The sequence below is a fragment of the Plenodomus lingam genome (assembly GCF_022343315.1).
Source record: "Plenodomus lingam strain CAN1 chromosome Unknown scaffold_20, whole genome shotgun sequence".
NCBI classification, from domain to species: Eukaryota; Fungi; Ascomycota; class Dothideomycetes; order Pleosporales; family Leptosphaeriaceae; genus Plenodomus; species Plenodomus lingam.
In genome coordinates, this window is record NW_027093974.1 from 2,552,211 (window position 1) to 2,574,348 (window position 22,138).

Consider the following 22,138-nt stretch of genomic DNA (forward strand, 5'->3'; position numbering starts at 1 on the left):
CCCCCGTCCATTCACCCCCAAACACCCCTTAGCGGCGTCGCACATCAGTACGCTGCAGTGCCTCGTGCTGGCGCGTGGCGCCACCCACCGCACCAGGGCCCAACTCCTCCACTGCCTGCTGCACCATTGCGAGATCTCTGGGAGATCTCGCTCTGGGAAGAGGAGGGAAGGAGGTCTTCTCGCCCGATAGAGACGACCCATATGGGGACGACGAGGTCGTGACGTTGCCCAGCATGACCGAGTCGACCCCATGGAGGAGGGGGATGACCAGGCGGCATTTCTCCTCATGACTGAGGGTGTCGAAGTGGACGGCGTAGAGCTCCTCGAGGGAGCGGACGGCGGCGGGAGAGAAGGAGGTGGGTGAGGAGGTGGGAGACTTACGCTTCGCGGCGGTGGGCTTGGTGACCTTGGTGGACACGGGAGTGCGCTTGGCGGGGGCGGGGGCACGGGTCTTGACTTTGGCTTTGGGGCCAGGGGGAGAAGAGGAGATGGGGGTGGTGGAGAGTGGGAGGGGAGAGGAGCCCATGGCGGGTGCGTAGGCTGATGTGCCATTGAAGACGACACCGGGTGGGTAGGTGGGCTGCCCGTAGGCAACCATTGCAGCCGCTCTTGAAGTCCCGTAGGGGGGTGAGACCGACAACCTCTTCTTGGAGGCTGGGGCGCGGTAGAGAGGAGGCTCGGGCAGGCCCTGGACCATTGCCCTACGTTGCTCTTCCGACGTCTCTGAACTCCACATCCGCTGGATGAGGTCGGGACCGCCGTGTGGGCCCATCGGCTGCGTGATCTTGTGAGTCAGCCCCTTGCTGAACTGCTCCAGACGAGTCGTCAAGATCTTGTTCTTGCGCCTCATGGCTTCCATTTCTGCTGCGTGCTCGGCCCTCAGCTTGGCCATTTCTTGCTCGTTCTGACGCCGCATGTCGGCGATTTCCTCCTGGAGATCCCCAATTGTGGGGCAATCCAGGGGAGGCTCAGCATGATCTATGACCAGATCATGCTGGCCATGGGTGGCCGATGAGGGTGTTGTGGTGGAGGTGGTGATGCTAGCAGGACTGAGTACCTGCTGTACCTCATCTGGGCCCCACATGTCGTTGATGAACTCCTCAAAAGCCGCGACGTCAGACGCCGGGGCATCGTCGGACATGGCGAAGATGGCGTCGAAATTTTGCTCGGAGTAGACATCAGACATGATGAGAGATGAAGACTCAGAAGGAGGAGTGCTGTTGGAAAGATGAGGGTGAAGAAAAGCTGTTGGAAAGATGAATGGGGAAGATAGCTGTGCTGGTATACTGAGTCGGGAAACTCTGGAAAAGGCTGAAGGAGAGACAGAGTAAAAATTATTTTGAACTGTTGATATGTGCCCTCTGAGCGAGGGGGGCTGGGGATTGACTAAATGTTTCGTCATGAGCCAGTGCTTTCACCGCAGGTCAGTGCTTTCATCGTACTTGTCACCACGAACTGCCGCGGAACCGCCTGATCTCTCGTCAAATGAGTTCACAGCGGCCGTTTGATACAGGTCCCGCTGGACCAGCCTCCCCTGATATCTTAATTTTGAGTGGGATCAGTCCAGACGACTCTCGAAGTTGGGCTGCGCAAAAGGTCATTTGAGCGACTGTCACCTCCACAAAAAGCACAAATTAGCCGACTCTGCGTATGTGCAATAGCGCTACAAGAGTAACCATAATATGATTACATACCATGGTCTGAGTGCGCCTTGAGTGTCTGCCTTTGATGTGGGTGCCTGGAGCGACAAGGTGAGAGACGAGGGTTCAGCGAAATGGTTTGTGGGCGTACGCTTGCGCCTATCAGAAAAACGACGGCGGAGACGGATACTGCTAGGAACGTCAGACTGGGTTTCCAATGCATATAGAGAGTTCGAGATACCTTCATCGTCGGCCACTATCCTCGGGTGTGCCTATCATACATGGTTGTGTTTCGCTTGGTGAAATGATGGTGAACGTCTTCGTGGTAGCCACACACTGAGCACACCTAAATGAAAGAACATTGAGACCTTTCAAATTTTTATTTACTGTGAATTAGTTATGCCTGCAATGCATCATGTGGCCTAGTCGTTTCGTTGACCGTACAGCTGATGCAGTGCGGTGGCTCATCCCTACCGCGACCACGATGCGCAAAATTGCGACAACGTCTTGGTCAAAAGACCAGAGAATTCCGCAATACGATCATTGCTCAGCTAACTAGAAGATGTCAGTATCCATCACAACGCCCCATTGCCTACCAAATAAAAGTTGAGGTTGAACGCAGAAGAATCAGTACGACTTTGACGGTAGATATAGCAGTGTGCAGTACATTTACGAGTGGCTTTATAGGGGCCAGACATACAATAGAACCATATATTGTACAATAGCAATTAATTATGTGTAGACTGCAAGGCCGACGACAATGTCAATGTTCGACAGAGGATATGTCGTTGCTAAGCGTGTCCGTGGAAGCACTAGCGTGGCCGATCTCAAATCTGATTCGCCAGTTGGCGGTGCCCTGCATCTCCAAGGATGATCACCGGTACCGGCATCTCACGATCTATTTTCCTCTCCGGACCAAGGCTTGCACTCCGAGAATACTGTATACTTGAAGGTCTAGCAAGATATCGCCCACCATGTTGCATATCCTAGTCGCTTACCTAATGACAATCTGTCCGTCACGTGTCACACAGTCTTCCCATATCCATATTTGGCATCTCGCTCTCGATTGCGTGTTCAATCTTCCAGTTGAAACAGTATCAGGAAGTACCAATGCCTGCTCTCGAAGCCCACATTCCCAGCCCACCAGACCGCAGAACTTGTCATCCACTTCTCCGAGAAGTTGAATGAGCTCAAGGCTCAACGGCATAGATGTCCAATTACTGACAACAAAGCGGGGTTCAAATGTAGGACTAGCGAATATTTCGGCCAATCATCACTGGTGCATGCATGTAGTTTGAGAAGATGATCAGCATGACTAATCATGTTACGAGGACATACGCAGGCTCGAAGAAAAGCTTGGTATGCTTGTTCCTGAGCAGGAAGCCTTGAGGTTGATCACGACAGGGGAGCAGAAATTCAATGCGAACGCCTACGAAAACATGTCACTTGACACGATACGTGTGGCTGGAGAGACTCCTGCTTTTTGTATACCATCTTTGACAACTCACGGCTTTCACTACGGTAAAAAATTGTTTACTGTAGAATGGTACGCTAGGGGTTTACTATATAGGTGTAAACTGACCTCGTGTATACCTGTAAATAGGTTTAAAGTGGTGGTTTACTTTTATAGTAGGGGTTTACATTAAGTATAAAAAGTAGTTTTATTTCTATTATACGCTATAATACCTAACTAAGACTAAAAGGGGTAGAAAAGATTAGCTTCACGCTATACGCACATATGACATAATAATAAGTTATAATATTTTTACTAATAGGAGGTGGTAATAATAGGAGGTAGTAATAATAGAGGTAGTGGTGATAGAGGTGGTGGTAGAGGTAGTAGAGGTAGTGGAGGTGGTGGAGGTGGTGATAATAGAGGTGGTGGAGGTGGTGGTAGTGATAGAGGTGGTGGTAGTGATAGAGGTGGTGGTAGTGATAGAGGTGGTGGTAGTGATAGAGGTGGTGGTAGAGGTGGTGGAGGTGGTGATAGAGGTAGTGATAGAGGTGGTGGAGGTAGTAGAGGTGGTGGAGGTGGTGATAATAGAGGTGGTGGAGGTGGTGGTGGTGATGGAGGTGGTGGAGGTGGTGGAGGTGGTGGAGGTAGTGGAGGTGGTGGAGGTGGTGATAATAGAGGTGGTGGAGGTGTTGGTGGTGATAGAGGTGGTGGAGGTGGTGGTTGTGATAGAGGTGGTGGAGGTGGTGATAGAGGTGGTGGTAGAGGTGGTGGTAGAGGTGGTGGTAGAGGTGGTGGTAGAGGTGGTAGAGGTGGTGAAGAAGATTAAAGAAAGGAGGGGTAAAATACTTAGATAGTTAGTAGGAAACTAGTTATTACAGTACTACGTAATACTAGTAGATTAATAGAAGTAGAAATAAAAGTAGTTTACTTTTGTGGAATACATGGTATAATAAACCCTATTTAGGTTTACTTCTTCTACCTAAACCACTTCTTAGTCTACTTTAGATAAATATGGCTACTGTAAACCGGTTTTGTACCGTAGTGTTTAGGTTCAAAATTCTCATCATACGCTAGAACACGACTATGTGATATACCCAGGGTTGGTGATCATTCCGCGTGAGTAGTTTCAGAGATACAAAAAAATAGCTTGAGTACATAAAAGGGGCGCTTCGGCCGCAGGATAATGGTAATCATACAGCTTTTATTCATGAAAAATAGAGCTTTTTAGCCGTGGGAGATGACGGAGTCCGCCATAATACTTTCAAGCTTCTATCTACATCTAGTGCCGGCGAGCAGCCCTGTAAGCCTTTGAGTGCTTGATGATATCCGCCGCTCTCTCAGCAACAGCGTACACTGTGGTCATTGTGTGTGCAGCAGGCAGCATGGGCATCATGCTAGCATCCACGATCCTCAGACCTTGGACACCGTAAACCTTGAGATCTTTGTCAACAACACCTCCCTTCTCCTTGGGTCCGAGCTTGCAGCTACCAGCGGGGTGGAACAAGGTAGCAGCGTTGGCGCGGATGAAAGTGTCAATGTCTGCATCAGCGGTCACGTTGGCTCCGGGAACAACCTCAAATGGGTTGAGTTCAGTGATGCTGGGGGCTTGAGCGAGATGGCGGGTGAAGCGGAGGCCTTCGCGTAGGAGGGCAACATCGACTGGGTTACGGAGGAAGCCGGCGTCGGCAATCGGGGCGTCGAAAACGCTTGATGAGGATGCCTTGACGCTACCACGAGAGTAAGGGTGCTGAAGACCGAGAACCATGACACCGTCTGCCCAGATAAGCTCAAGGACAGCAGAGTCCTTGGCAGCCAGCTTCTTGGTCAAAAGGGCATGTTGCGCGGCGTAGCCATCGGTGACCTCGCGGGGTGTGTTGACTGGCAAAGAGGCTCCGATGCCTAGACCGTTAGCTTGGGTGATGATGGCCTGGGAAGCGTTCGAGTAAGTCGTCAGAGGTAGGAAGAGCACGAAGTCGGCAGTAGGAGAAGTCAAGGGACCCTTCTTCTGAGAGTCGTATTCTTGCCTAGCCTGGGCTGCGAAGGTGGTGTTGCTAGTCAGGGTGTTTTGGAGGACAGTGGTGTTGAGAACGTTGACCACGGCAAGCAGGACATGATCGTGGAGGTTGTAGCCAACACCGGGAAGGTCGACAACCTGGGGGACATTGATAGACTTGAGGAGGGATGACTCGCCGATACCCGAAACCTGGAGAAGCTGAGGGGTGTGGATGGTGCCAGCAGCAAGAATGGCGTCCTGCTTGACCTTGACAGTCTTGCGCTCAGCGCTAGCGGATGTGGCAAACTCAACAGCATTGACTTTGACGGCGCCGTTGACAGTGGAAGTCACGATGCGAGTGACCTGGTTTCCAGGGAGCAGATGGAAGTTCTTGCGTTGGGCGGCAGAAGCATAGTAAGCCTCCTTGGCGGAAGAACGAGTCACAGTCTTGGGGTCCTGGTTGTGAGGGCAGTAGTATCCACCAATCGCGTTGCCAGTCGCCTGGTCGTTGATGGGGATCTTGAGCTCCTGTGTGGCCTTGACGATGTTCTCTGTCATGGCAGTTAGCAATTGGATCATATCATGAATTCAAATTGCAGACTTACTCGTAGTAGGCCAAAAGAACGGCGAGTACGTTGATTGCATGTACCCTTTGTCGCCGTGGAACTCCGGGTTGTACTTGATGTCATACTCGGCTTGAATCTCCGCGGTTGGGGGTGTGAACTTCTCATTCTGCAGACTGTTAAGCACTGAACGACACATAGAATACGAATGCAGCCTTACCTTCTTGAAGTATGGAAGCAGACTTGCAAAGTTCCAACCCTTGTAGGACAGACCTTCCCAGCCATCGTAGTCTGACTTCGAACCGCGATCAAAGACCTTGGAAGAGTCAGTATGCACTTCTGTGTGAATTCGATACAACAACACTTACCATACGATTCAGTTTCGTCGATCCGCCAACCACTTTACCAAGAGGGATAGGAACGACGCGGCCACCAAGACCCTGATCTGCGGCATATGAAACATTCCAGTCGTATTTTGTGCCTACCGCACCACCGGCAAGGCCCGGTATTGTCACGAAATCTTCATTATTGTCACTGTAACATGTCAGATTGGTGTGAGCGCCGAATATGACTGTAACTTACAAGTCTCCAGCTTCGATGACGAGCACGTTGATGTCTAGAATTGGTTGTGTTAGATTTTGATCGATAGTAAGATTTCGTGTTTTGGCTGCCACCTACTCGGCTCCTCTGACAGCCTGTTGGCAACTGTAAGACCCGATGCGCCGGCACCAACCACAACGTAGTCGTACTCTGCTAGTAATTCACCGGCTCTTGAGACGACTTGCCCTTTGAAAGGCGGATAAGCAACAACGGTCGTGGCAGAGAGCGCGGCGACCAAGGAAAGAGCATTCAGTCTGAGTATTGAAGGCATTGTGCTGCAGATGTGAGGCGTGCATTCACAAGTTGTGGAAGACCATGGTAGAGTACATGTATGAACATACTTGATAGTCAATTCAGCCGTAATGACCCCGAATAGCGGGCCTGTACTAATCCATCTCAACTGCCGATGTTACAAACAAACAGCTCCAGACGTTCGTCCTGACACATGCACAAGGGCATCCCTTTTTAGGCTCTTGGTGTTGTGCAAATTAGAGTTGGAGGATATTATAGGCTGCCCGTGCATCCGTCGCATGAAGGAGTCAATCTCCCGCTCCGCGAATCTTGAAAGCCCAACAAGCCAACCAGGCCGCTCGAAACATTTGAAACATCGACCTTCTTGGTGAAACCTCCGATGGCTTCATTCGATGACAGCGCTCACTGCCAGGCCGCCCCGGCATCATGTGCCCGGAATGGACTGCGCCTCATGCTGCCAAGCGGTCGTTCCTGAATCTCCGTCGATCTAGCGGACTGGCCGCTTGAAAATGCGTCTTCTTGTTCGGATCGAGATTCAAGGTAAATGATCCAGTATACGCAACCCGCTGCCGGATTGGGTCTTGTTCCGAGTAAATCGTACGAGATGAGGGCGTCCATGAGTTCAGAAATGGCAAGTGGGCCTTCGGCTGGTAGGTAAGTATGGGAGATGCAGGATTAGTCAGTGATCGGTCACGTTATGAGCAACACACTATCCGAGGTTACACAACCTCATTCTCTTCCGCCGATAATCAGCATACCATGCGACATTTTCGTCCTCCAGGATTCAAGTATTGCAAGTCTATTATAGCCAGGCTGACGTGGCAAGCATCCAAATACAGCACTTGAAGACGCTTGAGCCCTGCAACGAGAATCATTCCTGGGCATAAGATGCGAGCCATATATCGCACGCGTGTACACGGAGCTTGCAGACACCTATTGCCACCGCAGCAAAGCTCTCATCCGAAGCCGCAAGCATCGTTACTGTAAATTGATTATTGTTCTAGTTCAGTCCATGAGATAGATAACGCTGGTGAACAAAGGACTCGGCCCTACTGTGTACTGCCTCGAAACGTACCGAAAATCACGACTGAAGTTGCTAGACAAATTAGGGCGTTGAGATTTTGCAAGCTTGCCGAATTTTGCATCCGAGAACACAGCCTCACGCGTTTTCTTTCCTCACAGCCCGCCAAAATATCACCACGCGATAGTGTTTTTCAAATCATAAGAGTAGCTGGAAAGTAATAGGGTATGAGCTAAGCCAATTCCAACAATTACCACAAGATTCATCAGCACTCTAGTCCTTGGCGCCGTCGTTGAATTTGGAAGCCACAGAGCTAGAAGTCGACATCGATTTAGTAGGCATTCTAGAAGAAAGACGCACATTTGAGCCTTCACCAATCATTTTCAGAGAGCTACCTCATTCCCAGTACCTACATAGTACAACAGAGAGTAAGCGAGCAATCTGAGTGATCGCCCGCCGCCATTCTGTGGGTCAAGTGCTTGTCTAGCGGAGGTATTTCCGATTAATATCAAAATGGGATCGTCGTATTCACGAGATGAGTAGAAAAGGCCAGACTGCTTTGAAGTACTGGGTGCGCACGCGAGTGCTCTGAGTTCGACCGAGCCACGGTCCAGAAAACATATTGGAAGTGAGATTGTGTTTCGGAGAGGAGACACCGAATTTGAGACGTAGTAATAGCTGAATCCTCTCGCACGCCGAGTATATGCCAGTAGGATCCCAATTACGAGGTATGCAAGTCTATAGATGCAACATTTGCGTCTTTTCTTTTCTGGGATGAATTGCCATGAAGCTTTCAGATTTCCTGGGTTCCACAATTCACACTTGAATAACATCCCTCTGACCTGGAGGACAAGGTGCCCCTGCAAAGATCACATAAGTTCCAGACGTGTCAGCGTCTTAAAAGAGGAATCCGGGTCTGTGCCACAGGGAGGACTCTTCCATTAACCAACATTGTATACAGTCAGTACAGATCCTTTTCCCATCCTTCATGACTACCTCTCCCAACAGTTGGCGGCAAGCAACTCCACTCCCAATCCACATGTTTTGCAAAAACATTTGTAAAACAACAGAATCCTCTTTTCTAAAATCATCAAAATTTCCTCTATTCCTGGCGCCAATGTTGGCAACAACGGCAATAAAATACTGCAAAATAGACATTCGCCACTTCTCCACATGCTTTTTCAATAATAATAGCAGCACCACAACCAACATATTCTCTCCGTATATCCGCTTCAAACACAACCAGAGACATTGATTGGATGCAAAGTAATTTGATCCAAGCACCCCTCCCAGCGCACCAAAGCGCCAGAAACGCAATTTTGAATCCTTTTCAACCCTGTATGTACAAGGGCGAAAATTTGAACAGCACGAGACATCTATCGTTTGTGTCCATGATTTGGGAAGCAAAATGGCGGGAATCACATGAGCTGCACCACTGGCTGTTCGATTTTCCCCAGGGCGTGCGATGGGAAGGATGTTGTCAGTCTTAATTGTTGAGTTTATATACTTGTTGGCTATGCAGTTAGCTGTCATTCTGTCGGGCTAGACATCACATGAATGCATGATTGGGTACAGCAGCTCAAATGCTTGGAATCAAGCCACGGCCTCATGGCCGTACGATGTCGAGGGGAGAAGGCTCGGCACGGCATCACATGGAGTTTTGTGGAGAGAGGTGGGTTGCATTCGTTGCTGTTGAAATGTATTCGGCTCTGTAGAAACGAGTCGTGTACACTGAATTCCACCCTTTAGATACAGTGCCTTGTCTTCGTGCTGTTCCTCTAATTATTCAGCACATCAACATATATTACATGTTACATTCCACAACCCAGTCCAGCTCTGATTACACAGCAAACCAAAGCCAGCCAGGCACATTGCTCACATTCAAAGTTTTAAACCCCATATACCCAGAGATATGAAAACAACGTCACCCCCTAAACTGAACATAATAAACTGTACATAATTTCCCCACCCCTAACCCGCATGATAGACCGTGTAATAGATATGCCATAATTTCAATTCGATTCCGAATCTTCCACACGCACATATTGTTTGGTCGTGTCATTTTTGAACAGCGAAACAAGGCAGGATAGATAATCCCGACTACTGAAGCAGGGAGGGGGAGGAAATATATAAGGAAAACACAAGACTAATATATCTTTGGAGTTGGAGGTGTAATGTCTTGCTTGTTTGCGTGCTTTGCCCTGCTTGATCGCAATACTCGCATCCCCCTCCTACTACCTTTCCTATCCCCCCCTAAAATAAACCCAACATCCACAGCCTTCCCCCTCCACGCAGTCTGCTCAATCTGCACAATCCACATATCCCATTTCCCAGTATCGACATTGAACCGCGTAAGCCGCGACACCAACTTGTATATCCAACGACGAACAGAACAACGTTGAACACATTGACAACTTCTAAATTGAGCAGGGGAATGTTTACCATGGGGAACAAGGCTAAAATGTCCCACTTCTTACTCAGTGAGCAGTGAAAAAAGTGATTGCCGAATCCTAGCTCGGAGAGAGAGAATAAACAAAAATGCTGACTGCAAACTATGCATACGCGTTGCCCCAACCACTACTACCCTAAACCCCTCCCGCCACCGAGCCCCCAGCATTACAATATCCCATCTCTGCAATGCCATGGCCTCATCCGCCCTTCCTCTGCTCAACCTCTCCATCCCGCATCTCCACATCCCCCCTCGTCTCCCTCGCGCGCTCGCCCCGCTCCTCCCCAATAGTCTCGCTACTCTCCCTCCTGCGCTTAAACTCCCTATCGCCTTCGGCCCCAACCTCGACCATCTCTCTCATCACCACGCCCGTGTCCATTTCGGGCTTGCCATCCGCCTCCTCGACTTCGGTATTCGGCGTCAGCGTTGCAGAACTCATGTTATCATCCACCCCCACACCTACACCATGGCCGTGCCCGTGAGAGTGAAATTCCCTCGCGCTCATATTGTTCCAATCGTCGTCTTTGTACTCTTGACTGCCGTAGTCTGGAGGAAGTGCATCCTTGTCCCAATCCCCTGCTGTGGCTGAGTAGTCTTCACCATACGTCTCCCAGCCCTTTGAAGTCTTTTGCAACTCCTCGAGGAAATTCAAATTATCCTTTTTGACGAATTCCAGTAGGGGTTTGGAGAGGGGTGCGGGTTCCGATGTTGTGGCGGCTTCATTGGCATATACGAGGAGCACAGTTGCGGATTCCGTCGTGGCACGCTCAAGTACGTCTTGCAAGCTGAGGCGATCGCGCATGATGACTGGGCTGACGGATTCGGTATCGTATTGCATGCGCCACCACTGTTGTGCGTCTGGAACGTCGGACGTGATGTCCGGGTGAAGCAGGTACACGACGTCGCGCCGGGTTGCAACGCCCCAGAGTTTGTAAGGACGATGCATGGCATCCTGTGGGGACTGGCCTTCTGGGAAGTCGGTGGCTGTGGCGTCCATGACAATGTCCGCGCCGTCGTCGATAATGGGTTTGAAGCGAGCGCATATGCTGTCTCGGGTCTTTTGGATTTGTTGTGCTTGCTCCTCGAGGACTGTCATAATTAGCTAGGACCTTGATAAGCGACAGCGGGCTCACTCACTGGCAAGCTTGCTCTCGATGCTCTGATATAGGTGTTGCAACTGAGCCAGAACTTCAGCATCCCGAGATTCAGAATCTGAGCCATTGGTACGCGGCTGATACGCCTTGATGCTAGTCTCCAGCAGCTTCAACGATTCCACACGTCTTGCTCCGGGCCTTGCGGGTGTGTGATACTTTAGTCTCTCCACTTGGTTGTTGATGTGCCCCAGCTGTTCCTCATGCTGCTGCATGTCAGAGTACATGCTTTCTATGATATGCTTATTCTTCTCCAGATATCGATCAATATACACGGTCGCTGGAACACGGCAGCCTATGTCAGACGCATTGGTCGTCGAAGACGTCAGTCGAAGGATGAGAACATTGCTGGGCTCGACCAAGTGCGCGCTTCCGTTATTGCCTGAGAAGAGGGTATCATCCAGCACGTCATAGACGCTCACATCTGGCCTTGACGAATGCCGCGTAACAGCGCCATCGAGAACGAAGTTCTCCACATGCTGACCTGCAACATTGACGACCGAACGCAAAGAGCCGTTGAGTTCTGCATCCGGAACTTGCGTCTGGAAGGCGAATCCCCAGAGCAATAAAAACTTGAGCAGATCATCATCTTCGTCCTCGAGGCCTGCTGGCCTTGATTCCTTCCAAGCATCCATGCTCAAGAGCGCATCGACTGATCCGTATATCCTGTCAGTATTGTCCAGGAAGGCCATCAAGCGCTGCGCCTCGTAGAGAATATCCAAACCATGCATCTCAGCAAGGCCCTTTGACCCATCAATGATGCGCGCGGATGGCGACGCAACTCCTCTCCACCAATCTTCGCCAACCCAGTAATCTGTAGCCACCACACCCGGGCTAAGGAGTGCATTTCGGAACTGCGGTATCGAATGTAGGATTGGGATGAGACACTGAAGGTGGTTGAAATTGGGCGAGGGTTTCAAAATCGCAGGCTGGCCTTCTTCGCGCTGCCGTTGGCTCGGTGTAGGGTCTGCTATGACCTCTGTGGCCGTTGGAACGATAGCCCATTGTGATGCTTCGTAGTGTGACTGGGTAGCAGGCCCAAAGACTGTATTCGCGTTACCCACGACGCCCGATTCCTGGGGACCTTCGATACCTGCTGCACTGTCAGCACCGAGTCCGACCAAGATCTGACCTCTCTACTGACTCTGCATTGGCGCATCCCCAGCGTGTGTAGAGAGGGCGGAGTGTTGGCTCGTTCGCGAAGGAGGACGTGTGGGGGCCCTGCTATGGCCGGTGCTGTGGGGGTAATTCTCGAAACCTGGTGCATAGTCAATATTGAAAGCTGCGATGAATGCTGTCAGCCAAAACTCCCTGCATATCAGCTATCCATGGGGGAGGATCAACCTACTGGGAAGAGTGGCATCATTGTCTCCGTACCTCCCCGCACCAAACGCCGACTCGTCCCATGTGGCCGGGGAGTCACGCAGTAGACTTCTGAGACTTTCTATATCTGTGTCGTAAAATTTCTGAACGGCTGCTTGCAGATTCTTGCCGCTGATCTAGAGGCCAGGTTAGAGACGGCGGTTCATTGCAAGCCTGGGCGGAAGCAACCTACGGCCAGGAGCTTTGTAGCTTCTTCCTTGTCCAGCTGGTAGCAGATCACGTCTAATAGCTGACCGACATTCTCATTCATGGACATGGTCGCGGATTGGGGCGATCTCTGCGGCAATACTTGTTTTGCGAAAGCAGATGTGCGGCGTTTCGTGATAGGTATGACGTCGGGAGGGGAGAGGGAGAGACAGCGAGCTTGATAGAAAAGTGGCGCAGCTAGGTTTGCCCGCGTCGCGATTACCGCAAAGCCAGCGGCAGGTACGAGACCGAGAACGACACGATGCGCAGCTGGAAAGTATAGGAGGAGGATATAGTCAGGCACACCCGTCGCATATACCGGTACTATGCTGAGGTTCAAAGCCACTAACTACCGTGGTTCGCGGGCATGGCGGGGGAGACCAAAGCATTGGCGAAGTTTCGCGGAGGTGCCGTGCTAGCATGCGGAGCTACCACGTCGCTCACTGGATGGACAGGGACCCTGGTCAGGCACATCATACATGGCACATACCCATATCCATTCCTTGTAGTACAACGACACTACTCTACCTATCCACTGTAAAAGCTGTGATGGAATAGACCGTGTCCATGCAACACTGCTTGCACGTGGGAAAATTTATATTCGAATCAAATAGCTGAATGTATTGATTGTCTTGACATCTACTCATCATACACTGCTAACTATCTAAACTGTGTTTTGGCTATAATATACAAATCCTTCCCTTTTTGATGAGTACTCATACAGATACATAGTCGTTCATTGGCGTGGCATTATACAAAGTACCTTGTACAAGCCGCGAGATGACGGCTAATCATGATGGCGCCGACGGCATGCCCTCCAGGATCTCCTCTTTCGCCTCCTTGGACATGGGCTCCGCAGGCTCCGATTCCCCAGCGTTTGCCTCGGTCGCGCTCTCCTTGTCAGACTCCATGTCTACAACATCCGTCCCTTTTGCACTTGAGCCTGGCGCAGTCAACTCGGAAGCGGCAGCAGTACCCAAGACCCACTGTCCATCCACGTACTCGCCACTACCACTTCCCGGTCCCAACGGCTTGTACACTCGGACGCCCAACTCTTCATTCATCTTGTCTTGCTTGTCTCTCCACTCGCGGCCTCTGTTACTAAATCTTTGAATGACCTCGCGATACGCTTTCAGTCCCTTGTCAGCTTCCTCCTCGTCTTGACCAATGAGCTGGCGTCGTCGCTCTTTGACAGCGTCGTAGAGTGCCCACCGTTGACTCTCGGGTATCTCCTGGATGTGGTATTCAATGTTCCACACGTCTTCACTGTCGATCTTGACAGGGCGGTCAACATAGCCTTGATTGACTTTGGATCGGACGGTAAGAGTCCAGCCCATCAGTGGGCCGGACGGAGCTACTTCTTCTCTCGTAGAAGAGTTGATAGGTTCCGCATCCACTTCGTTTTCGGCTTCGGCGTCGACTTTTACTTCAGTGTCGGCTTCAGTTTCAGCTTCGACCTCGGCTTCAGTCTCAGCGTCAGCATCAACTTCAACATCAACTTCAACATCAACTTCAACGTCAACTTCATCTCCATCTTCAGCAGTGGCTTCAGCCGCAGCCTCCTCATCTGCTTGCTCGGCTTCTTGCTCCACCTCCATCTCCACCTCATCCTCCGACTCCACAACGACCTCTTCCCTTGCCGCCGCGCCGTTCTGATCCTCAGCGAGCTGCTCATCCACCTCATCCTGCGTCTTTTGCCACTCTGCCTGGACCTTGGGATCATGCTTGCCCACCCCTATCACCGTCCTTGCAAACTCCTTTTGCTCTGCATCCCCCTTATTCTGTATTTCATCGGCCTGCTCATCCGTGACCGGCTCAGCAAAGACGTACATAAAGGGCGTTTTTGCCTCTCTTGCCTCGACGTGTAATCGAAGTGTCTGTGAATGGTTAGCTGGGATGTCGGATGAGTGAGTGGATAAGATGACCTACCGTGTTCGGGAACTGTGCTTTTGCCTTTGAAAGGATCTCGTCGAGCAGGGCAATCGAAAGCTTAAACTCTTGGTCGCCCAGGAACGTGTCACGTTGGCCGTGGAGAACCTCATCCATGTCGGCTAAGCTGAGGTACTGGAAACCAAATATCCGCTCAATGTTATGGAACGCGATGAAAATACCGTCCATTCGCCCCATTCTGACCTGGAGTGAATACTTCAACAACGTCGCGCGTGTCATGTCGTAGAATTCGCGCTCATACGATTCCCATTGGCCAAATGAGTGTCGGAGTTGGTAGCCAACGCCTTCTTCGTACTTTCTGTGGTTCATGCGGATGGAGACCACAGCTCTCGTCTTCAAGTCAAACACGCCAGTGCCCGGAAGTCGTGGGTCATAGGCGTCTAGTTGAGAGCGCATCAAAAGATTTCCTTGTCTAGAGTAGTGGTAGCATCGACTCGATTTGTCCTCCGCCGGCGCCTTTTCTGGATTTGACTTCCTGAAGCGCTCGAATTCACTTCTTTCGGTCGTGAGTAGCTTCTCCAGCGAGTGACCGAGCCAGCTCATGATGTTAGGCCTGTCATAAGACTTGTCGGCATCTATAGCATATACCCCATTCTTGTAGCGCAGGAATACGGCGGTAGGACCAAGCGTGATTCTGGAAAACTTGTCTGAAGGTTTCGGGAAGTCGCGTGAAAGCATGTCGTGATTTAGAGGGCGGAAGTTGGAGAGTATGTAATGAAAGTGTTGCAGGACGCCCGACATGCTGGAAGTGGAACCAGTGAATTGTGCACCAGTATTTTGAGTTATCTTAAGAAGTTCCTCATCCTTTGACGATGTCTTGTACTCGCTGAGTGCATCAAAGTCGAATTCGCTGACCGGCATGATTTTTTCAAGATATGGGTCGAAGTTGTACACCAGTGAGCGCGGGTCTTGTAGACGATATATGCCTGGGTTAAAGAGGACACGATCGAGACCATATGACAGCATCGGCACCGGCGGCTTATCGACCTTGACGGGCGTGAACTCCAGATTTTCGGGGAACATGACGCTGATGTCGAGCGGCTCGCGAGGCTGTGCGTGTTCCGATGCAAGCAAAGCTTCTTTGAGGGACATTGGGGCGCTCTCAACCCCATCTTCGGGTTCTGATTTCCCTTTTGCGACAAATTTCCTGATCTGCACCCGCTCTGAGGCTTTCTTCTCGCCATCTTTACCAGCTGACTTAGCTTTCGCCTTGGTTACTGATTTCTTCGTCTTTTTAACTTTTTTCTTGCCATCTCCACCATCTGTCTTGTCCTCAGCCTTGGATACTGATTTTTTCGCCTTTGTGGCCTTCTTCTTCGTCTCAGCAGCGCCATCCTCGGTCGTCTGATCGGATACACCCTCTTTCTCCAAGCCCGCCTCATTAGATCCACCTCCCTCCAAACCCACCCCATCAGACCCACCCCCCTCCAAATCCGCCTGAATCCTCGCCAACTGTTTCGCTTCCTCCTGCTCCTTAATCTTCTTAATCCGTTTCTCCTGCCGCCGCGCCAACACCGACCTAGGCGACGACTTCTTCGCAAACAAAGCACTCGATGTGGCAAATGGCCTCAGTTGCGGTGTTGGGAATTGGCTTCGCGCGGCGCAGAAGAGGCAGACGGAGCCTCTACGCCATGACGAGGCTTGCGCGAGCTGACGAGTCAGCATTGAGGGGCGCGATTGGTGGGAAGGGGAGTTGGTGTGGTTGGAAGATGCGATGCGCTTTGGGTGAGGGTGTGAAGTGGTATGGGTGGAAAATGTTTCGGCGTTTCTTTTTGCCGGTGGAGAGCGCGACTGCGAATTGACTCTGACGTATGGGTTGGTGGGGACTTTGGGGCTAAGTAGGTAAGGGTTTCCCTCTTGTACGCGCCTGTCCTTTTCGAGACAAATGTCCAGGAGAGCAAACTACACAGTAGGAGTACGTGATTAGCACAACAACAACACTGCACGCACAAATCCCAACCACACAAACTCCCTCACACGCATTTCAAGCCAAACAAATCCTCCTCATCACACCCAGATACCCAGGTAATCCAAGTCTCAGCTGTTCAAAAATTGATTATTCCCCAATCTACAAAAGCTTCCTCGCATATATCCATTTCTTCATTTCTCCCCCAGTATCCCAACATAGGACGCGCCTCTGTCTCTCTCTTCGCCGCCCCCTTTGCTCCCAACCAGAGAAAATAATAATAACAGTAGTAATAATATCTTCGCCCGCTTCCATACCGCTATATGCGCGCGTCCATGGGATATACACAAAAGCTTTATGAACATTAGGATGAGTCCCCCACCCCCCCAAAAAAGTTATCAGTCAGAATGGCCACGTCCAAAAAAGAGCTCTCGTCTATATGCCTCAAGATTCAGCCTTTCTACAAGAAAACAAGGCCTCCCCTCCCGTGGCCCCTAAGCCCTCTCTTGTCCCTCCCTCCAGGATTCATCCTCCCTCCCTCTCAAGGAAACGGAAATCCCATGCCCTTCGTCTTAAACGACATCTCCAACTCCTTCTCCAGCGGAGTGACGTCGTAATCCGTATCCGGCGTCGCAGCCCCCAACTGGGCATCCCTCTCCACCGTCGGCGTCGTCTCAATCTTAACCCGCTCAATAATGCCCGACAGGCTCGTCGCCGTATCCGGGCGTTCAAAGTCCTCTTCATCGACGTCGAGGGTGGTGGGTATGCCCTGTGAGATGTTGTAATTGCGCTGCAGATATTGCTGCAGTCTGTATTCCTGCCGGGCCCAGCTTTCGTCCACGAGCCCGAGCGCGGCTTTGATGTCTTGGTCGGAGAGGCCGCAGGCGTGGGCTTGGGTTTTTGTGATGCGGCTGCCGACTTTGTTGGCCAGCCGGCTGCGGACAGAGTCGCTTTTTCCGGGGTGATGGACGGAGACTTCGTCGCGCATTTGCTTGACCTGGTCTTCTGTTTGCTTTAGCGCCATCTGCCGAGCTTCCTCCATGGTGGGCAGGTACAACAACGTGGTATTTCGGTGAAGCGCGTTGATGAGATCGGTGTAACCACTTAATGCGATACCGTTGTTTTCGCAGTACAGGTACTGTAGAGTTTTGTTGACTTTGAGAACATCGGCAAGCGTACTCGCGCCTTGCATGCCAAGCTTTTGGTCTATGATAAATCAGTATTGCACTCAGCCATACGACAGGTAGTACTTGCATCTGATATACAAAGCGCGCAATGTCGTGTTCTGTTGCAAGCCTCGTAGTGCCCGGTTCACTCCCACGCCCAGCTTCGTAGTCTCTAGACGTGAGTCTTCGCCTGAGATGTCCAACCACTCAAGGCTCTTATTCTGGGCGAACATCTTTTCCAGTGCCTGGCACGTCTCCTCAGAGGCATCGCATGGCAGCGATGCCCTTGAGATGTCTAATTGTCTGATTGTATTGTTCTCAGCGAGTGCAAGAATCATCTTGCGGAAGTCTGCTTCTTCCTCAAATTCCAGTAACCGAATCGTGAAACTTGATGGCGCAAGGCCACTTGAGATGGCTTTTGTCATCATACCAAGATCCTGCTCAAAGTTGTTTTCGCTGACATCGAGGTGGAGCTCGCGCGCCTTGCCTGGAGTCTCTGTCATTGAATGTAAGAGATAAGCCACATCTTTTCCAGTAAGGAAACAATGATCTAAGCGCAGCTCACGGAGCGCTTCCGACTGTTTATAATTAACCAGATATCTGTGCTTCTGTTAGAAGTCGGAGAACCACTTTGTATAACATCAACGTACCCTGCAATTGCGTCCACCATAGCGGCATTCAATGACGTGCCGCTTAATATCAATTCTTGTAATCTCCAGCCCTGGAACGTTTCCACAGATATAAGAGACTCCAATGCAGATGCTCGTGCAACGTGGGAGAGGTTCAACCGAGTCAGATATCCAAACACACCAATCTGAGAGTCGAAGATGGATGGGGAGAGGCGGAAGGGATTCGATGACAGATTAATGGCTTCTAGGGTGGTTTCTTGCGCACGAAGCGCATCAAGAATCAAAGACAATGCTCGATCCGTAAGCCCGCAGCCGCTCAACTCTAGACCACGCAAGTGACAAGCGCGCTCGACAGCTGCTGCCACGAGATAGTCTAGATCAGTGTCACCAAGCTGAATGTTGTTCAACGCGATCCAATCGACATTTGTAGTCTGATACTTGCACAGAGGGAACAGAGCCTCCACAATACCACAACCAATGTCTCTTGCGCTATCCCTTGCTTCACCGTGGTCCTCCGGCTTTCTGTTAATACAAGATGTGAAATCAAGTCTCCGTAGTTTGCGGTTGCTCAGTGCCAAAGCGCGGATTTCTTGCACCAACAAGCACGAACGCCCCAGCTCTTCAGCATCTAGCCGAGCATATGTGCCTCGCTTAGTCTTTAAGCAAAGATGCTCGGCGCCGTATGGATCTCTCAACCCATTTAGAACATCAAGATGTACGTCTTTGAATGATATCGATGCGAAAGTTTCGTTGTATCGCAAGGAACGCATCACAGCTAGTAGCTCAAGAACGGTGTATTGATTTCTTCGCAGACCAGTTGGCCGTAGCAACTCAAACCGTGGAGCATCTTCATTGGGATAGGTGATCTGATAGCTGATATTCTCAGGTTGCAGGTCGTAGGCTACGCAGTAGCCTATCAGAGTGCGGTCCAGCGAGTCCTGGTCTATTGGATGTGGACTCGCTTGTCGAGAAATGTCCTGGTGTACGTCGTCGGGTACAAGGTACTCGAAGGGACGTGACTCCCATTCGGGCCTCAGATGTCCCTCCATAGTTCGCAGGCGAAGAGCAATATCGCGTGATGCGAGAGAGGCCAAATGAAGCACTTTTGGTCGTTCCAAAGGTTTACTAGTACATGTCAATGTGGTCCATAGGGCCAGACAAATCGCGCTTACCGAAAGGTCAGCTGGAAGGTGTCGTCGACCTCACTAACCCTGACTTCGGTCAATGTCAAAATGCCAAGCGAAGATTGCACATGATGTGAGCCCAACGATGGACTCGACGATCTCTGCGAAGCTCCCTTGAACAAGGGAATCAAATGTACTTTGTGCACACCAATCGCAAGAAAGCACACAGAGGCCGAGATCTTGGCTAGATCGTCAGATGAAGACCTGGTTGTAGTCTTGCCCTGTGGCCGAAGCACAACCTTGTAAATGGCATAGTGAGGCGGCACATAGTCCCGTTCGGCTTCCACCACGCGAGCTGCTTTGTGCGAATTATGAGCAGACAAGGGGTTCGCATCTGCCAGTCGCGAACGGTTCGCTGCTTGTCTAATCGTTCGGAGCCAGGCGAACATTTCCTCTGGGTCTCCAAACTGAAGCGTCATGGATGAAGCGTGGTTTGACTCTTCGTCCAGATAGAAGAGTTCTATGGCGAAATGTGGTCGCCCATCGTCCAGATGATAGACGGCGACAATGTGGCGCAAGGGTATACCATGGTGTCGGTCACCAGAGGATTCCGAAGCGAGAGATGCCAGATCATGGGACGATCCGATGGACGGGCTGTGGCTATGTCGGTAGGTACTATTGCGATTGTAGGGCGCAGGAATGCTGGAACCTAGTCAGCGGTACTCGACGTATGATTTCCTTGACACGGCGTCTCACCCGGGAAAAGCCTCTGCAGCCTTGGTGCTGCTCTTGAACCTGATCAGGTGCTTTTCGGTGAGCACCAGATATTCCTTCTTCTTCCTGAACATGGAGCTGCTGGTCTGCACCTCGCCGTGTTGGAGTACCTGGCGGTCGCGCACGTCTTCGGCCAGGTAGTCGCCCAGGTACATGGAGGCTCGCGTCGAGGTCGCCGACAGCGGCTCGTCATCTTCTGGCGTCAGATAGCCCTTGAAAGAGCTGAAGACGGAACTGGCGCGCTTGACGTTGCCTCGCGACATGTTTGGCCTGGGCGACGCAGGCGTTTCGATAATCGCATGGTTCTCGAACGACTTCTCCTCGGCAAAGGGCGAGACGTCGGACAGCGTGGACATGAAAGACGCTGTTCGCCGCTTGCGCAAGAGATTCGAGGGCTGCGAATCATCTTTGGTGCTCTGGATGCTCGTGAGGGCCGTCAGAGAGGTGCGCCCAAAAATGCTCCTGCGCTTGTCTCGCGACATGCCGAGCGACGAAGTGGGCGTGCGCCGCCCAGCACGAGCTCTGCGGGCAGGGCTATCGCATGCGGAGGCTGGCGCGCAGTCGGCGAAGCAATTGCCACGTTTAGAGGGGCGTCAGTGTGTTTGCGGAGTGGAGAGAGGCCGTGGTGGTATATCAATGTCGAAGATGGAGGTGGAGAGAGATCGACCAATCGGGACCGTTGCATCGGGTGAGGTCTTCTAGATGTATCTCCACGACCGCGATCATGACAGTGGGCAAGTACCTAGGTTCTGCCTACTACCACCTACTTGTACAGTACCTGCGGCGGAATCGCTTGCCCACGTGTGTTTCAATTTACGGGGCCGGGACTGGGCGGGGGAGAGGGGAAGGGAAAGTGTGAGTGGCACTGGCAGGCTTGTGATGGTCAGATCATGTCATTACAGGTTGTACACTATGCCCAGCGACCCGCGAATGCGCGCTGTTCGCATCTCAGTCTTCGGTCCGTTGCTATATCAGAGGGGCTATCGGTGGAGAGGGCTCCGCTGCCAGAACGCTTGTTCTGCAACGGCCACCAGGTTCAAACCTGGGACCCAGGCAGAAGAAGAACAGCGCGTCCCAATCGTGTGTGTATGTGTGTGTATGTGTGTGTGTGTGTCAAGGTAGCTAGGTAGAGCGGCGCAAGGCTTAGGCGACAAGGAGAAAAACAAGGCCGACAGATAACTGGCAGATGACAGGACCCGTTTGAGAAGATACGGTTCGGGTCATAGTGCATACAGAGTAAGTAGTGTAGTAGCACCTACCAAAGAAGACAAAAACATGTGTGCGCCCCGGTGGCAGAGCAAGCGGGTTGGTGAGTAGACAGTGGACAGTAGAGAGTAGAGAGTAGACTGTAGACTGTAGACAGTGGACAGTAGACGGTGGACAGTGGACGCAGTGGACGGTAGACAATGGACGCGAGCTCATGGTTACATGGCAATGCAGCTCCACGCGTCACTTTTGGCCGCAATCTGTGTAATCATACGTCAGCCCGCCCCGTCTGGGAAGGAGGTAAAGGGTGATCGAATCGCCAAGACGTGCTCTTCTTCAGCCACCACAGCCACCACAGCCACACAGCCACCGCAGCCTCACATCCATCGTACTAGGTTTCATAGGTTTCACAACTTTTCACTTCCGATGGCTTATGCACTGTGGCGCATGTCCCCCCTTGTCAAAAACACTCCCCATGACACTCATCCAACACTCCTTCAACATCTCTTTCCTGTACCCTCGACTCCTTCTCCCTCCACCTTCCATTATCGCCATACTCATCATTTCTCTCCCCCCGCATTACCTACCCTTCTTACCCGCATTTCTTACGTCAAGGGTCTAACGAGATTGATGTGTTTCACCCACAGGACAGGAGATGAACCGTAATCAAAGTGTCATCCTCCGTGCAT

The 22,138-nt window shown here is 51.4% G+C and overlaps 7 protein-coding genes across 7 annotated transcripts; all 7 read right to left on the minus strand.

The window, feature by feature from the left end:
- Window positions 1-28: 28 nt before the first annotated feature.
- On the minus strand, window positions 29-1,186 carry IAQ61_011903 (uncharacterized protein; the record flags this gene model as incomplete). The annotated part of the gene is made up of 1 exon (XM_003844435.1): window positions 29-1,186. One exon carries the CDS (start codon window positions 1,184-1,186, stop codon window positions 29-31), a length of 1,158 nt encoding a protein of 385 aa, XP_003844483.1.
- A 148-nt stretch (window positions 1,187-1,334) lies between these two features.
- IAQ61_011904 (uncharacterized protein) lies at window positions 1,335-2,002 on the minus strand (the record flags this gene model as incomplete). The annotated part of the gene is made up of 6 exons (XM_066099395.1): window positions 1,335-1,386; window positions 1,443-1,470; window positions 1,526-1,609; window positions 1,695-1,829; window positions 1,882-1,896; window positions 1,987-2,002. 6 exons carry the CDS (start codon window positions 2,000-2,002, stop codon window positions 1,335-1,337), a joined length of 330 nt encoding a protein of 109 aa, XP_065950914.1.
- Window positions 2,003-4,328: 2,326 nt separating this feature from the next.
- IAQ61_011905 (uncharacterized protein) lies at window positions 4,329-6,523 on the minus strand (the record flags this gene model as incomplete). Its single annotated transcript, XM_003844439.2, has 6 exons — window positions 4,329-5,640; window positions 5,695-5,821; window positions 5,873-5,968; window positions 6,021-6,186; window positions 6,235-6,268; window positions 6,331-6,523. 6 exons carry the CDS (start codon window positions 6,521-6,523, stop codon window positions 4,376-4,378), a joined length of 1,881 nt encoding a protein of 626 aa, XP_003844487.2. The 3' UTR covers window positions 4,329-4,375.
- Window positions 6,524-6,906: 383 nt separating this feature from the next.
- IAQ61_011906 (uncharacterized protein) lies at window positions 6,907-7,122 on the minus strand (the record flags this gene model as incomplete). Its single annotated transcript, XM_066099396.1, has 1 exon — window positions 6,907-7,122. The coding sequence occupies one exon, from the start codon at window positions 7,120-7,122 to the stop codon at window positions 6,907-6,909; it is 216 nt and encodes a 71-aa protein (XP_065950915.1).
- A 3,014-nt stretch (window positions 7,123-10,136) lies between these two features.
- On the minus strand, window positions 10,137-13,090 carry IAQ61_011907 (uncharacterized protein). The gene is made up of 5 exons (XM_066099397.1): window positions 12,681-13,090; window positions 12,474-12,624; window positions 12,270-12,407; window positions 11,112-12,218; window positions 10,137-11,063 (listed from the first exon to the last, which is right to left on the minus strand). Exons 1-5 carry the CDS (start codon window positions 12,762-12,764, stop codon window positions 10,174-10,176), a joined length of 2,370 nt encoding a protein of 789 aa, XP_065950916.1. The 5' UTR covers window positions 12,765-13,090; the 3' UTR covers window positions 10,137-10,173.
- Window positions 13,091-13,307: 217 nt separating this feature from the next.
- IAQ61_011908 (uncharacterized protein) lies at window positions 13,308-16,546 on the minus strand (the record flags this gene model as incomplete). Its single annotated transcript, XM_003844441.2, has 2 exons — window positions 13,308-14,571; window positions 14,624-16,546. Coding segments are annotated over 2 exons (3,009 nt in total), but the record flags the coding sequence as incomplete, so codon positions are not given.
- Window positions 16,547-16,682: 136 nt separating this feature from the next.
- On the minus strand, window positions 16,683-21,701 carry IAQ61_011909 (uncharacterized protein). The gene is made up of 6 exons (XM_066099398.1): window positions 21,503-21,701; window positions 20,226-21,116; window positions 19,518-20,171; window positions 18,367-19,470; window positions 17,805-18,316; window positions 16,683-17,756 (listed from the first exon to the last, which is right to left on the minus strand). Exons 2-6 carry the CDS (start codon window positions 20,723-20,725, stop codon window positions 17,092-17,094), a joined length of 3,435 nt encoding a protein of 1,144 aa, XP_065950917.1. The 5' UTR covers window positions 20,726-21,116; window positions 21,503-21,701; the 3' UTR covers window positions 16,683-17,091.
- Between the last annotated feature and the right edge of the window lie 437 nt (window positions 21,702-22,138).

Bases quoted from the DNA above. Each gene is read 5' to 3' on its own strand.
- IAQ61_011909 (XM_066099398.1), bottom strand. From the start codon at position 20,725: ATGTCGCGAGACAAGCGCAGGAGCATTTTTGGGCGCACCTCTCTGACG. The intron at 20,172-20,225 runs GTGAGACGCCGT...ACTAGGTTCCAG, and splicing joins GCTGCAGAGGCTTTTCCCGG to CATTCCTGCGCCCTACAATC. The intron at 19,471-19,517 runs GTAAGCGCGATT...GACATGTACTAG, and splicing joins ACCTTCCAGCTGACCTTTCG to TAAACCTTTGGAACGACCAA.
- IAQ61_011907 (XM_066099397.1), bottom strand. From the start codon at position 12,764: ATGTCCATGAATGAGAATGTCGGTCAGCTATTAGACGTGATCTGCTAC. The intron at 12,219-12,269 runs GTCAGTAGAGAG...ACAGTGCAGCAG, and splicing joins TGGGGATGCGCCAATGCAGA to GTATCGAAGGTCCCCAGGAA. The intron at 11,064-11,111 runs GTGAGTGAGCCC...TAATTATGACAG, and splicing joins CATCGAGAGCAAGCTTGCCA to TCCTCGAGGAGCAAGCACAA.